Source organism: Cricetulus griseus, chromosome X (genome assembly GCF_003668045.3).
Source record: "Cricetulus griseus strain 17A/GY chromosome X, alternate assembly CriGri-PICRH-1.0, whole genome shotgun sequence".
Lineage (NCBI taxonomy): Eukaryota > Metazoa > Chordata > Mammalia > Rodentia > Cricetidae > Cricetulus > Cricetulus griseus.
The window spans coordinates 3,831,388-3,848,389 of NC_048604.1; the positions used below are offsets into that span (position 1 = coordinate 3,831,388).

General features: G+C 37.8%; 1 protein-coding gene across 1 annotated transcript; it reads right to left on the reverse strand.

Moving 5' to 3' along the window:
* Window positions 1-7,944: 7,944 nt before the first annotated feature.
* Window positions 7,945-17,002, reverse strand: Vma21 (vacuolar ATPase assembly factor VMA21). The gene is made up of 3 exons (XM_027432204.2): window positions 16,836-17,002; window positions 13,773-13,882; window positions 7,945-11,938 (listed from the first exon to the last, which is right to left on the reverse strand). The coding sequence occupies exons 1-3, from the start codon at window positions 16,886-16,888 to the stop codon at window positions 11,796-11,798; spliced, it is 306 nt and encodes a 101-aa protein (XP_027288005.1). The 5' UTR covers window positions 16,889-17,002; the 3' UTR covers window positions 7,945-11,795.

Here is a 17,002-nt window from a genome sequence, read left to right on the forward strand (position 1 = left end):
GTAACTTGTCATAAAATCCACCTACCTTGGTAGCTTGTCGGAGGTAAATGTTGGTTCTCTTATTTCAATCTTTATTGCTGATATTAACTTTCATATCACAAAGCACAAAGCAAATATAGCCATATCTATACATGCATGGGTTATAGAATGATTACAAGTTAAAGAGGCTGCCACAGAATACAATGAAGTTTGGGAACTGGGATATGAGAGTTGTGTTGATGAACCAAAACCAGTGCCTGGAGGGAGTTGCTGCTGAAGCTGCTGGAGTCAGTGATGAAGAAGGAAAGTCTTTCAGCTGCAGAGCAAAAGGCCAAATGCTACACGATCATGTTGTAAGTACATTCCTTTTTCGCTCAGATTCTAGTTCCTTCGCTTATTGTGGCTCCCTTTTCCTGAAAATAAAACACCTTTTATACAATATAGTGTAAAGCAGAGTAGGGTATAGCCTGACCTCAACAACCACTAGCTTGTAAACTGCCATAAGGCTCCGCCCAGTATGACATTGGTTCACTTAATCATGGATAACACTGGTTTTCTAGATTCGAAAAATAACACTTTTAATTATGGGTCTTTTATTTAAAAATATCATCTGCATTATTTTCATAACTATTACTTGGAAACATGGTTAGATAGGAAGGACTTACTCCTGTGCTAAAACTGCAGCTGGCCTAATTTCCCAAAGCAAAAACCTTGGAGTCCTATTTGGTTCCGGTCTATGCTACACTGTGCCAAATGTTCAAAACACAGAATCCAACAGCTTCCTTGCCATGCATTAGTCAAAGTACACATCATTTTCCTCCTTCTCTTCCAAATGATAGGCTAACTGGTCCTCTAAGCAGTCTTCGATCTATCTTCTGGCCTCTTCAATTCAATCTTTTACTTTCCAGGTTCATACCTGGGGCAGGTACTCTCACCCATCAATTTGTTCTCCTGCTCCTTTCCTCCCAACTGAAGTCTTCATTAGACTTAGGAAATCAGACCAGCCCTTTTGCCAGCCCCAGAAACATGTGACCATTTTGTGACCAATAAGATTTAAGCAGGACTCTCCCAAAAGGTTGAACATTTGTCTTGGTGGTACATTCTGCTTGGAACTACCAATTCTCTCTGGGATTTTGTGTTCACCGACAGACAGAAAGCAGTCAGAAAACTTGCCTACAGGTCCAAAGAGGAGAGAGTTCAGGTGTTATAGTCCGTTTAAAAATATAGAAATGAATGAACGAATGCATGAATGAATGATCAACCCCTTTCCTTGTCCATCCATGGATCATGTTCTTTTACATACACTGACACTCATTTATCTTTCTACTAAAAAACTATTGGAAATATTTTAAACACACCAAAAATATAAACAGTAATTCAGTTGGCACCAGAGTCCTCAATACTAGGTGCCAACAGCACAGCATTTTACTAAACTTGACCTGTACAGGCCTGGGCTCATCAACATCCTGACATGGAGATGGCAGTGGAGAGAGGCTCACAAAACCCAGCCTTCCCTGAGGTTCTGTAAACAGTTAACAGTTGCTGAAGGAGGGAGAGATTTTCCTCAATGGTACAGCCACCGATAAGGTGCCCATATGCACAAAAATAAGCCCTTATCGAAAGAGTAAGCAACCCTAATGAAACTCAGTGGGTCACCAAAAAAGAAAGTGGGAAGGCGGACTAGTTGGGAAAAGGAAGTGTGTCAGCGGGAATGAGAGCTGAAGTGGTACTTACAGGCAGTGAGCATGATCAAAATACTCTGTATGCATGTATGAAAATTCTCTTTGTGTATAGTCAATATATACTAATAAAACACTTTTTAAGGTTTTTGCAAAACTTTCTTTTGATAGTTAGTCTCCTTTACATTCTGGATTCTTCCATGCATTCATTAACTCTAAACAGTATGTTCTATTATTTTATGTATTTCAAATTTACATAAAAGGCACCTACCTCCATTGCCCATTATCATATAAAGCCCTCACCCTAAAGGAATTAACTTCTGTGGGCAATACACAGAACTGACTCTCTGGGACACATCACTTAACACCTATCAGAGTGCCCCTCTTCCATCCAATTTACTATCTTCAGTATGGGAGCATCTGTATTCCTGTACCTTGCATTTCATGCTTCTCTGCTTTCCAAACATTGGGGACCTGGATAGTGCTCACTAAATATTTGATATATTAATATCCATATAGAAATATAAAGTCTCATCTCCACAGCATCAGCTCCCTTGAAAATGAGCACAAGAATTACGCAGTCTGAGGTGACGCTGACGGAATCCAATTGCACAGACTTCTCCCCATGGAAATTTGAAACCAGTAAGGTTGCTATTTATAGCTTCCGAAGCTTGCTTTCATTAGATGAGTCAACGGATTATTGCATTGCCTTAAGTGTTCACTTCAAACTATTCTGAAACTTGGTTATTTATCTTTAGTTCAAGCATCCTTCATCTAAAACTAATGAAACTTTTAGAGGTTATCAAGTTCAATAGATCAATGGTTTCCAACCTGTGGGTCATGACCCCTTTAGCAAACCCGTATCTCAAAAAAAATTACATTGCAATTCATAACAGTGGCAAAATTACATTCATGAAGTAGCAACAGAAATAATTTTATGGTTGGGGTCAGCACACCATGAGGAACTGTGTTAAAGGGTTGCAGCATTAGGAAGGGTGAGAACCACTGCTATAAATGGATGTCTAAAAAGGGGAATCAGAAGCAGCCTACTGGCTGCTGGAGGGATCCAAGAATTAACATAACCCCAAACAAATCTAACAGAGTAACTGACTCATTAGTCACCACAAGTATCTATTCTAATAATCACATAAAAATGTTTGTATTATTTTTCAGAATTAGTTTACATATCAACATAATGTGGTACTATTGTCCATAAAATGGATTAAATACTTATACTCAATAATATTTAAAACATAATATTCAAGTGGATGTCCATAAACTTAAGACATGAAATTTTTCCCATATTTTGGTAGAACACCTACAGGCCCTACACAAAGGTAAAAACATTTTGTTTACTGAGGACTAGGGGACAATATGGGGTCTTTTTTATAATGTACTTTTAGTTAAATTAGAAACAAACCTGCTTCACATGTCAATCCCAGTTCCCTCTCCCTCTCCTCCTGCCTCGCCTCCCACCAACCCCCACCCCATTCCCCCTCCACTCCCTAGAGAGGGTGAGGCCCTCCATGGGGAATCCCCAAAGTCTGTCATATATTCCAGGGTAGGGCCTAAGCCCTTCCCCATGTGTCCAGGCTGAGAGAGCATCAATAGGGGGTGATTTTTTAAAGTATATTGAAATATCCCCTTTTAAGCCAAAAGCTTATCCATCAGGATCCTTTGTACATGTTTTTTTTTTCCCAGATAAGGTTAATATTCTCCCAAATTCATCCCATCATCTCTATACATTCTAATGCAAAAGGCTAACCTAGCAAGAGACCTGATTTGGGAATTGGAGTGAGTTATTGTCTTGGCATTTTCCTGAGCTGGTATGAGACCACCAAGTTGTTCCTGCATTCTCCCCTCTAGCCTTAACACCTGTACAGTGGATATTGATACCAAATGATCTTGAGATTGTTACTTCCAGCTGTGTGTATTCATCACGTTTCCAAGAACACATAGTATTATGGTTTAAAACTTATTGAACAAGCCAGGCTATGGTGATGCATGCCTTAGATCCCAGTACTCATGAGGCAGAGGCAGGAGGATCTCTGTGAGTTCGAGGCCAGCCTGATCTACAGAGAGAGTGCCAGGATAGGCTCCAAAGCAACACAGAGAAACCCTGTCTTGATAAACCAAAAACAAAACAAAACAAAAACCTTATCAAACATAAATTTTCACCAAGTTGTATTTATATACCATTTATTTCATAAGCATTATGGTCTGGTACCTTCTAGAATGTGACAGGCTGAAGAAATACAGCTTAAACTAAACACAAGTGAGGATTATTTTCCTTATTAAATTTTTAAATTTTGCCTTGGTATATAATTTAATAGGAGTAGGACAGGTTGAAATAACTGCATAATTGATAGGCCTTATTTTTAAGACACAAACTCCAAGGTTTCTCTTCTTAGTGATGTGTTTATTTAGTAATTGAAAAACAAACAATAATTTCAACGTTCCTATCACTTCAAGTATCCACTTACAGAAATGAAAACAGTGTGTGTGTGTGTGTGTGTGTGTGTGTGTGTGTGTGTGTGTGTGTGTGTGTGTAAGACTCCAGATCCATAAAATACATATGAGAACTACTTCACAATGTAAAACAAGACCTCTAAGCCCCTTTGAATTATGGAGGTAATGATGACTAGTAACTGACTCAGTGGAAAATTACCTTGTGCATTCAACACCTGAAATACTGTTCAAAGCAAGAGCGAATAACAAAATAACAGGCTAGACTGAATGCACAGAACATATTATAGAAGAGGCACTTAATGAGCTGGGCAAAAGATGCTGTTTGCTCACCAGGTAAGGTGAATAAAAAGACCCTTTGTCCAAGCTCTTCGTGATGGTGCTTTGCTAATTTTCTGAAAAAGAATCTGTTTTTGTGGTGAGTCAATGCCCTTTTACTGGCATTATTTTAATGACAGAAGATAGAAGAAAAGGTCGCAATTTAGATCAATGCCATCTTTGTATGACAGACTGGGTGAGTCACCAAATGAAATTAACAGGGAAGCGTGGTTATCATTTTTGCTGTCTATACTCTCTCTCCTGAGACACTGTGCAAACACAATTCAATGAGGTATTTGAAGAGATCTGGTTGCTAGGTATCAGCTTCTTTCAGAGCTCTTCATTTCAACCTGGACACAAAATAGGGAAAATTTTCAAGATAAATGTATCACAAGGCATCCAAAGGCTCAGATGCCTGAATGTTGACATGACCACTCTAGTAGAAGAATACAAAAGCAAAAGCAACCAAAGCCACAAAAACTTTTCAAATCCTCTTTGCCATTCCTTTTACTTTACAGAGCACACAGAGATTCTGAAAATAAAATAATTCTTTAGACAACCACTTAGTTGAAGGGATGGTGGGACCAGAACCAAATTTACATTCTTGATTCAAATATTTCATTTTACTTTAGAGTTCACAAAACATTTTACTTGCTCTTAAAAATGAGAAGCAATAAGCAAAACAAACAAGGTAATTTTTTGAAAATGTAACAATTTTGTCCAGATTATGAAACAATTAAGCTACATTGTAGTCATAGGTAGGAAGGTCTGTGAAGTTATTGCACAAGTGTGAGAGACTGAGCTCTACCTCCAGCACACAGAAAAACTTCTGTGGCAGCAACTGCCTATAATCTAGCACTGGGGGATGACAGGAGAGGACAGGAAGATACCTAGGCCTGGCTGAACAGCCAGACTAGTGTGACCAGCATGCCCCAGGCTCAGTGAAAGACCCCTTCAAAGACAGTAAATGGTTCCTGAACAACACCATCCAAGACCCATCTCTGGCTTACACACACACACACACACACACACACACACACACACACACACACACAGACACACAGACACACACACACACACACACACACACACAGATGCATGCCCACATACATGTGTACCCACATGCATGTGTACCTACACACAGATACAATGTGTTAAAATAAAAACAGCAGATGCATTCAAATGAAATAAGATGCACAGCTTGAAAGAAGTATATGGAAATACGTTCCACTGCACATGTCATCAGGGAATTGTAAATGAATACAATCATGAGACACCAACACATACCTTTTAGAATAACCTGATTTTCATCCCTAGAACCCACATGGATAGAACCGACTCCTTCAAGTTGTATGCTGACATTCACATGTGCCCTCATGTGCACATACATAATAACATATAATAAATATGTAAAATATAGAAGTTTAAATCTGTTCAATGGACTATGTTATAAGCTATCATCATAGTTACACAAAGGTTGTGATCAGCAGAAAAGATGTTTTGGTACTAATAAGGAAAGGAATTGATATAAACAATAACCACAATTTATTGTGGTTTATGTTCATTTCAAGTTGCATGGATCTTCTGATGTCCTAAGAGACACAATTTGGCTATGTGTGTGAGGGCCTTTCAGTGAGGCTTCCCTGTGGAGTAAGGAAGCACCTGTACGAGGGCTGGGTACACAGTCTAAATCTTGAGCATGAGTAGTAGGAGCTGAGCACCAGCACTTGTGTCTCTCTTCTTCCTGCCTGTAGATATAACGTATCCCGCTGTGATGTTCCTGCTGTCATGCCTCTCCTACTCTCCCAAGTCAGAGCTATGACGAACAATGTGCTCAAGTGAAGTCAACTACAAAGAATGAGTATTTTCTGGGAACTCTTGTGTTGTGGGTAAGGCTAGAAATTACTTCATTTCATACATGTCAGGATTAGGTCCTCCAGTGGCTCAAGAATCCAGAAAGCACATGTTAATAAGAGGCAGGGTGGGGGTGGGAGAGAGAGAGAGAGAGAGAGAGAGAGAGAGAGAGAGAGAGAGAGAGAGAGAGAGAGAGAGAGAGATTCTATGCAAATACTCTGCCATTTTACATAAGGGGCTTGAGATGTGCATAAATATGCAGGTGAAGTGGTGATAGAAAGAGGAAGGGATGTGAAAACGGGGATGCTAGAAGGGCTTCAGAGCTAAACACACAGTCCCGGGAACACAGAGCCATGGCAACAGAGAGGAGAAAGAACTTCATGTCCCTACTCCAACCATTTGCTCCTCTTCTTAGTTACAACTGACAAAATCTCCATGGTACATGGAGATTGTACTGGAATCTTCCTATTTCTTAGGACATAGTCCTCACACAGATCAACACAAATAATTACTGTAAAGCATAGTCACATTTTAGACAAATGTCTTCTAAGTCTAGCATTTAAAAATGTCCATTTACAGACAAAACTGTAAATCTCTTCTAGCAGGTTCCATCAGGAGGCACATGAGGGCCCATGAACTTGTCTTTGATTTGCAGGCTGCACCCTCAGAGGCTTGGAGTTAAAGGTCTGGGTTATGTTTGCACAATTGGTAGTTTTTAATTACATTCCAGTCTGATTCCAGTAACCATAGAAGCAGCATTTTTGTTTCTAAGTGTTATTACCTGTGTCCTCAGCTTCCTAGACATCTCATTATCTTTACTTTTGAAACTAAGACCTTTCAAATGATAGCTGGAATGAGATGGTATTTATTACTAAGGATTGGTTGGAGTCCTCACGAGCACCAAAAGGAGCTGGAGCCAGAGTAAGAAACAAGATGCGAAATTAGTCATGGTTGTGTGTTGTGATGCTGAAGTTCCCCAGGAATTCTCTTCTCTTAATTAGTTACAAATGCTTTTTACCCTTATTCCTTTAGTGGTATTTGAAATCCATTTACTCCCCCAAATTTACAAGATTAATTTGTGTTTTGAAACAGGATCTCATGTAACACAGGGTGGCTGCACACTTCCTATGTATCTGAGGATGAACTTGAACATCTGATTCTCCTTCACCACCCAAGTGCTGAGATTACAGGTGTGTACCTCCACAGTATTCTCGCATCAATTCTAACTGCCTCACCCTAGTTGGAATATAACTAATCCATCCCAACCCAAATATCTCCATTCTACTTACATGTGATATAGTAAACATTATCCTTCACAGCTCTATTCTTATGCTGTATGGCACACACAGAAGCAAACATACATTTAAAACAGAGTGCTGCATACATTCTACATTATAAACAGAAGCAAACACATTTTAAAACTAGAGGTTAATAAAAACAGAATCTACTGGCCAGGAGGTGGTGGTGCATGCCTTTAATCCTAGCACTCGGAAGGCAGAGGCAGGTGGATCTCTGTGAGTTTGAGACCAGCCTGGTCTACAAGAGCTAGCTGCAGGACGCCTCCAAAGCCACAGAGAAACCCTGTCTCGAAAAAACCAAAAAAAAAAAAAAAAAAAAAAAGTATCCACTGAATGAGGACACAGCACAGTAGCATTACAGATATTTAATGACAACAAGTGGTAAATTAATACAAATCACAGGCTACGATACTGAATACAAAAACCATTCAGGAAAAGACTAGAAAAGCATCACTTAACAAGTCAGTCTGATGCAAGTGGCTAAGAAATGCAGGCCCCATTGTGATGATACAAGCTTTACAGACAACACATTGGCACTACCACGCCCCACCCCACCCCCAGTCGTGGCCACAGCATAGCAAGTGACACTGGTGACTAAAACTTCTAACACTCAGCATTGACATCAAGGGACATCTCTGTAACATGTTCACTATGCAAACTCAGACAAGATTGTGAACGTTCTTTGCAAACTGTAAGGTGCTGTGCAGATGTTGTTAGCTATTGCTATTATTCCTGTTCAGTGAGATTTCACCAAACGTGGAAGGAAGACTAGATTGCATATCTGACAATATGACTTACGGAACATCTTAAAAAGAACAGCTACTACAAGCACACATAGCAATTAACACAAGTGTAAGCATGGCCGGCAGCGATATGGAGAGATTCTGGAGTTTTCTAAGGAATGAAGGGTTAAACTATTCATAGGGTAAGTATTGATGGGTAGCTTCCCAATGTCTTTTAGAGTAATTCATTTTTAAGATAATTCCATCCCCCTGAAAAGAAGTTTTGTCAAGCTACTCAAGTGCACTGCAGCACAACTCCCGCTGAAAATGAACTTAGAAGCTAGGAGTTGAGTCTGAATGGTTGTACATTTTACTAGTGAATGAGAGAACTTGACAGTAAAGAAACCTGCCATTGGCCCAAGACAAGCGACTAATATACTGCCATCATTGAACCAATTATCAAATAGGCCTAACAAGTCTATAATTTGCTATGCCTAGGCACTAAATATGAAATTGTCTGGACACATAGTGGATACAAGTAAAATTGGGTTTCAATCCTTTCTTTCCTGTACCTGCACCCTTAGCCTTCCTTGGGTGCATCTTACTTATCAAAATACTTTTACTGTCCTGTTTGAATGTTCCATCTATATAAGGTTATATGAAAATAAATACAAGCCCATTGGTTGCTTCTTTTGTTAAAGCCAAATTCATTGTTTTTGTAGGGTTTTGTTGTTGTTTTGAGACAGGCTCTCATTTAGTCCCAGGGTGGCCTTGAACTCCCGATCCTCCTGCATCTGCTTCCCAAACACTGGAAGTACAGGTATATGCCACCACAGCTGGCTAGGTATGACTTTTCTAATGTAAACTTTCAAGTTATTATAATTACTACTAGATTCCCATGAAACACCCAATTATTCTGAATAGCAGGTTTAAAATTCTTTACTATCATTACAAACCAGAATGCTACTGTAACGTGAATTGGCAGCCATTTGAAGAATGAATGATACTAGATGCATCTTACAGCAGACTTCCATTTCTTCAGTAGTTGGGATAAACATTATTTAGGAGAAACATCAGAAGATAAAGAAGGTATTGTTACAATAAATGGGGTAAAATCAATAGCTTGCACTTACATTTCAAGCTATACTCCCTAATTGAGAATACTGTTTCAATCAGATTTTGAACATCAGTGAACATATTCCTGCCGGAAAACACTTAACAGTTCATCTCTAGCTTTTCTTCTAACACATCATGAAATATGTACTTTGTGCAAGAGGAAACTAGTTAGAAACCTTGAAAAAAATGTCTATGTGTCAAATACCACATTCATTAACATAGCTAACAGCAGCAAAATCATGAGTGAGCAGTCAAAATTCTAGAAAACAATTAACAGCTTTGAAAACAAATCTATTCTGTAATAATTCTAAGTATCAATGTGAATATTTGATTTTAATGTTCAAACACATTGTACTTTAATCCCAAGGGAAATGGGACTACATGTGTTTACATGTATCCCTGGTTAAAATACTTTTAAAAACACCTGTACCATTATGTAGTTAGCAATGTTTGAAATCAAACAAAATAACCCAACAGTGTATTTTACAAATAGTACAAGATCCCTAAAGAAACCTCAGCATTATATAAGAAGAAAATGAGTGGACAGTTCTAAATACAATAGGCCACCTACTAAGGTAACCATCTAGAAATCTAGCATACAATGTCTGAGACTCAAATATCATAATACTAAACATTGCAGTCTTTACAAAATAAAGACCCTTATATTTAGGATACTCACTTTTAAATACAAATTACATATAATAGTTAAATTTAAGAATTAAGAACAATCCTTCAATAATCACATTAATCTTATTTTTGCAACAATAATATAACACAAACACATATCTTTATGTCTAATCACCTATTTCTCTATTCTAGCTCCACAGCATAAAATAACAGCAGACAAATCAATAATGGCAAACATTTAAGCAGGGGCACTCATTACATAAGGATTATCAGTAACAGGTATTTGAACTTCATTTTTACAATTAAATTGAACTGATACATAAAAACAAAAAGCATATAGCTTATAGGGTGTCATGTAATGTTTTGATATATGTACATGTTACACAGTATTTAAACTGAGTTATCTCAATATTTTATGGTTAAAAACATTGAAATGTGAATTTTAGAAGACTAAAGATAGAATGTGCCTTGTAAGACAATGGGAAGTTATCACATATCTGAAAAACTGCAAACAGCTCTTTGGTGAAGTTGGAAAGATGGAAACTTAAAGCAAGGCTGTACTGTGTATGGAATCAGCATTAAGAAACATCTTTCAAAACTGCATGAGGTTGTGAACTGCAGGTAGTAACATTATGGGCCAATTTTTTACTTTCTATTTTTATATGTATTTTTCCAGTGTTTTATAAAACATATATTATGAACTTTTAATAAGAAATAAATATTTGGGGGATACCAGTTTTAGATTGCATATACACAGTACCAAGTGGTTTAACTGACCATAGACTGAAGGTACCGAAGCAAGGTAACAGGGCTTTTTTTTTTTTTTTCTGAGGCTGGGGTGTTCTCATCAAAAAAGGCTTCAAGGATTATCTATAAATACAGGATGTAACTTAGCTCTGATAAAAACAAAATCAACACAAACTCCAAGAATACCTCATAAGAAATATGATGTTTTCCAGACTGTATACACTCTTGTGTGTGAAAGCTGAACATTTTGGCATTCTAATACTTGTCATATACTATCTATTTTAAAGTAGAACAATACATTAAATGGGATTTTGATAAACTTTGCAACTGAAGCCTAATTTCAAATAAAAATAAGGGTACAATGTTAGTATGATAATCACAATGCTGACAGCTAACTCAATTCTTTGACTCAGTAATCCTAAATTCTTTGTATGAATGAGTTCAATTTCAGCAGCTTTCCCCATTAAAAAATGGAATGTGAGAGTTATCATTTCTCAGTGACATTCAGGTTATCTACATTGCCTACAATTTAGGTAACTTTCTACAGGAAATTAGAATCACAAATCCAAGTGCCTGGTATTTTCCAGGAAGTTCACCGGTGAAAAGGGAAGTTTAGATTTGCTTCACTGAGTGTTTCTTAATCTAGCCAAATAAATAAAACTGAAAAGCAAGTATAAGGCAAATTGCTATACATTTTTGTTATTATAAGGTAATTAAATTTTTCCTAGCATGCGATATAACTCTCTTAACATATACATTTGTACCTATCGGACTTTTCCAAATGTTCATTTGAAAATGGAGATTCAAAGTTCTAAGTGACCACATTATTGGGAGGGTCAAAATTTAGCCAAATGCGACTGACTCCTTAAGATTGATTTTACCATGTCCTTTCAACTTTATTCAAGCAAAATGTATTCATTATCAATATCCCAGAAGTACTTAACATATTCAAAAAATAAATTTCATGTTATCAAAAGGTGATGTTCACTTTAATCCTGTTTGCCTTCGCGCCACTGTCTTGAACCTTCATTCCAAGCGACATACACAAACAGGGCCAGAACGACATGAACAGCAACAACAGCAACAATTGCAGCATAAAAGTAGCTGTCTCTATTGGACATTCCGAGGGCACCTATCAAAAAAAAAATTCATTTTTATTCCACACTTACCAAACTACAAAACTCAAAGACTTAAGAATTCTGTTTGGAATGAAGACTAGTACAGAAAACAACAACCAATAAAAACACAGAGTTATGTCCCAATGAATATATCTACAAAACAACTCCTGCACCTAAGGTTCAGGCAACACTGTAAAAGAAGGGGCAGAAAGATTGTAAGACACAGAGGATCAAGGAGTTTTCTATGAGATTATGCCTCCTACTAATGTCACAAGGTACATCCCTCAAGTCTCACCAACATGACTGCCTAAAGGAGCTGAACAAGAACAATAAAACAATAATAGATATGCTAATATGGGTGAGGAAAAGCCCAGGAGGCTTCACCCTATGCAAAGAAATTGAGGCAACTAAGGAATGCTAAGAGAGAAAAATCTTCCACTGGGAAAACATCACAATTGTTTATTCAATACCACATGGTCAGCCTGGAAAATATATATATACAAGTAAAATTATACAGACTGAGCATGTTGTATTTATATATTTAGGAACACACACACAAAAAATATTAATGAAAAAAAGAGATCATGAATTTGAAAGACAGCAAGGAGGAAAATATGGGAGGTTTTGGAGGGAAGGGAAGAAGAAATGAAAAAAAGTAAAATATAAAAATATAAAATAAAAAAGATCTATAAAGTCTTAAAAACAAAAAGAAGACATAAAACAAATGTATATAATCATCATGAGAGAATGGCTTGTTAGAATGAACAGGAATACATACGGGTTTTTCCTCCTCCTCCTCCTCCTCTTCCTGTTTCTCCTCCTGTTTCTCAATAGTTACAAAATCTCATTCTGTAGGTCAGGGTGACTAGTAACTTGAGCTCTCCTGTCTCAGTTTCCTGAGTACCAGTATTACAGATATCTACTATCATGCCGAGTTCTGCATTTTGAAATTCACACCATCTATTAGGAAATTCTCTTGACATCGTACCACTGGCTGTCCTAACTAATCTCATCATTATGTACAAATAATATATATGAATAAAAATACAATTCTATGAGAAATACAGTGACAGGCACTTATAAAATCATTATTTATAGCTTAAATATAGTTCAACATGAACAGGTACTAAACACAGCCTGCTCTATAGAAATCAGAAAATATCAATGTTTATTTATTTTTAACATCAATATGATTTCTTATACATATTTGCATCACAAATCTGATTTTATACAAATAGACAGATATTTAAGAGCAATAAGAAAAAATGAAAGAACACTAGAAATAGAATTGGTACCCAGTTACCAAATTATGTTGTTTTAGTTTAGAATTCTACCCCTATGATAGCAGGAAAGACATGTCACAGTATCATGAGTGTCATAAGGCAAGTCAAGAGAACAGTGCCCATGATACAGACCTTGGAATTACCCTGTTTTCATCTCCCATTTCCACCAGTTACTTGTAGTACAGACTACAACCACTTAACTGTTTTGTAACACATTTATAAAATATTACAAATTAATTCATAAGTTTGTTGTGGAGATTCTGTAGATAAACTCATGTAAAGCAATATATTATATGTAATAAATATCCAAAAAATTTTAATTGTTTTTTGAGGCAGGGTCTCATGTACCCCAGCTTGGCCACCAACTCTTTTATGAGTCCAGGCCCTAATTGTGCCTCCACCTCCCAAGTATTATAGTCATGCATCACCACACCCAGCCAACCAAAGCATATGAATTCTTGCTGGCTATACATATAACTAGTTAAGCAAAAAGAATAAGAAAACAAACAATAAAAGCATTGAACAAATTAGAAATTAAAAATGTCCTCAAGCATGTAAAACTTACCTTCAAATACATAAGATTTGGTTGTAAAATATAACCCAATAGGAACTGTGATCATTAAAGCTGTGAAGAACAGGAGTGTCTTGAGGGTTGAAGCTAAAGAATTTTCATTTCTGGAAAAAAGTGAAAAAACTGAATTTTCACAAGCCATATCCAAATATGATAATTACCCTCCTGAAGATAAAAGAATACAGAGGCAAATAAGCTTCCTCCTTCCCAAACATAGCAAAGCAGCAATCATGTACATTCACATAGCTTACTCAACCCTGACACTCAGCACACACATGCCTAACCCTGAAATTTCATGGAAAAAAGCCAACACCCATTTGCCTGCTAACAGCTCTTCCCCAAGGACTGTACACGCTTCTGCTCCAACTAGAGGACTAGACCAGAAATGATAAAACCAGAAAAGATGTATTCTAGAATCAAAATGATCCATGACCCAGTCAGGGTCTCATAAAACCCACAGCTGGGTGGGAGTAAACTGAAAAGACAAAGTTATTAATGGCTATGCCATGGAACTCCAAATAAGTCTTAAATGGGCAGTTCAATAGTGGTATTGGGACTGGACATACAGATGATGAAGGAAATTTTGAGTAAATTTAGTAAATTATGCCTATCTGGCTAAGTACTCTATACAGATACAGCCATTTCTTAATCTGTGTGTTCACATGCATGCGTTTGTGTATGTATATGCACATACAATGAGGGCAAACATAATCTACAATTCCACATATATATATATTCTTCAATTAAAAAAATGACCAAATCTAAAGAAAAAATAAAACAATGGCAACCATGGGTGGGGGGGTGAAAATATATTATCTTTTACTATACTCTGCCATTACTGAGCTACATAATCCTTATCATATACGTACATATATAATCATACACATAATCATATGTATACAAATATACATTCAAAAATATGAAAATACTATTCAACCACTTCTTTTCTGAATCTTAAAGAAGCACTGAACTTTAGGTTTTCTTAGTGGTAAATTCATATTTTATAATATTGTAAGCATGCAGTATTCAGATTATTTATCTAATTTGATAGGAAACAAAAATTCAAAGAAAGGATTGGTTGGATATTTTAACTTATTTAGTAACCTAGTTATTTAGTTTTCAATACCAGAGATTGAACTCAGGGACTCATATATGCTAAGCAAATGCTCTACCACTCAGCTACCTCTCCACCTCTTTTTATTTCTTCTCTGAGAATGGGTCTCACTAAATTGCCCATGTTAGCCTCGAACTCACTCTGTAGTCCAACCAGGCCTTGAACTTGTGATCCTTCTGTTTAAGCTTTCCCAGTAGCTGGCATTAAGATGCCTATGCCACTACATCTGGAGTGTTCTTTAGATAATCTCTTTTAAATGCCTACTATCTGGTATAATTTTTACAAGCATGAGGCCACAGAGATGGTTCAGTGATATTGCTCTTCTAGAGAACCAAGTTCCAGTCCCATGTCAGGCAGCTCACAACTGCCTTAACTCCAGATCCAAAGGATCCAATGCCTCTGAACTCCTCAGGCACCTGAACTCATGCACATATATCTCCCAACCCCCCAACCCCACCCCACAGGCAAAATTTAAAACAATAAAGTTTAAAAATAATTTTATAAACACTATTGAAAAGATAATTCATTGCAATAAAATTAGGGTGAACAAAATCCCAGTCCCACCAGACAAATATAACCTTTACTATATATTAATGTCCAGCTCCCACAGCCTGTATGTACGTATGGTAACAACTTGTGACCTATTATTATTTGTTTTGTTTTGTTTTTTTCATGACAGGGTTTCTCTGTGTAGCCCTAGCTGTCCTGGAACTCGGTATGTTGATCAGGCTGGTCTTGAACTCACAGAGATCCACCTGCCTCTGCCTCCTTCCTGAGTGCTGCAATTAAAAGAGTGTATCACCTGCTGGGCTAACCAACTTTCCCTAATGTTTATACCCCTTTTTTCCTTTGCTTTTAGACACAGCCCTCTCTTTAATCTGTTGGTACTGCTGGCACAAACCAGGTCAGGTAGAGTCAGTAACATATTGTTTTTGTTTTTGTTTTTAAAGCGACTACTGGGAGTTGCTGAGACCTGTCAGAAATGAGGAATGGATGGAAAAACCAATATTAATGTTAACCATACAAAAGGAACATGCCAAATGAATCTTATCAAGCTCCTATGCTTTAACACTTTCTAGGTTTCCTAGTTCACACAAATTTCTACAGCAAACACTGAACAGAGATCACCACATACCCCTCTGTGGCAGTCAAGACTTAAACAACAGAATTCCTTTAAGATTTCATTGGCAATACCATTAGAAAACACTAGTAAGTGTGTAGACATACTGTATTCTCAGTGTGCTTACTATGAATATCCATTGTATTGTCATAAACAGTCATTTAAAAAAATCCCAGTTAACATTATTGGAGAGAAAAAGCATTGCAAGGTTTTGGAGTCAGCAGGTGGGGTCAGAAGGCAATGTTCCAACCATAGTAACTGTGTGGTCTAATTTTGTGACTTGTCTGAATTCAACTTCTTTTTTTCCAAAGGTGAAAACTTTGGAAAAGTTAGTTAGTTAGCCAAACTAAGAATTAAGAAATGTTACGATGTCAATTAATGGTTGCTTCTGTTCAGTCACTAGTCCCCACCCTAACGATTGATCCCCCCAAGAGAAGCGGCGTCACACCAGGGCCAGCCTCTATTCCATTCACACACACGTTATTTACAAAAATATGTGTAGGCCCTGGCAGGTCTCAAGATGAAGGCGGCCTGCTGTCTGTCAAGAGAGGATGCCTGGAATAGGAGAGACTACAAACCATCAAGCTCTACAAACAACAGGGAGAGGAAATGCAAGGAAGCAGGAACTAAAGACCTGCTCATTTAAATGAAAGGTGGAACGTTCAGAAGCTGCAGGCTCCAAACTACTTTCCTTCTTCATCAGCTTGCAGCGGACCGCGGAGGGGCCTATACCAAGCCCATGCGGTTTGGCTCCTCCCTTCCCTCCAGTGCAGGCAAGGCCAGGGCCGAATGCCCAAGGCTACCCAGCTGGACTCAGAAATACCTGAACTCTGGAGGCTGCATCGCGTTCAGCGCCGCTTTATCAAGGCGCTCCATTGCGTGGCCGCAAGGGCAGCAGCAGGATCTAGGTAATTGGCGGCGTTCGGTGGCCGCTTGCAGAGCGACAGCACTAGGCCCGTCGCACCGGAAGTATCTGGGCGAAGCACGCAG

Bases quoted from the DNA above. Each gene is read 5' to 3' on its own strand.
- Vma21 (XM_027432204.2), bottom strand. From the start codon at position 16,888: ATGGAGCGCCTTGATAAAGCGGCGCTGAACGCGATGCAGCCTCCAGAG. The intron at 13,883-16,835 runs GTATTTCTGAGT...ACTTTTTTCCAG, and splicing joins ATGCAGCCTCCAGAGTTCAG to AAATGAAAATTCTTTAGCTT. The intron at 11,939-13,772 runs GTAAGTTTTACA...TTTTTTTGATAG, and splicing joins CAAATCTTATGTATTTGAAG to GTGCCCTCGGAATGTCCAAT.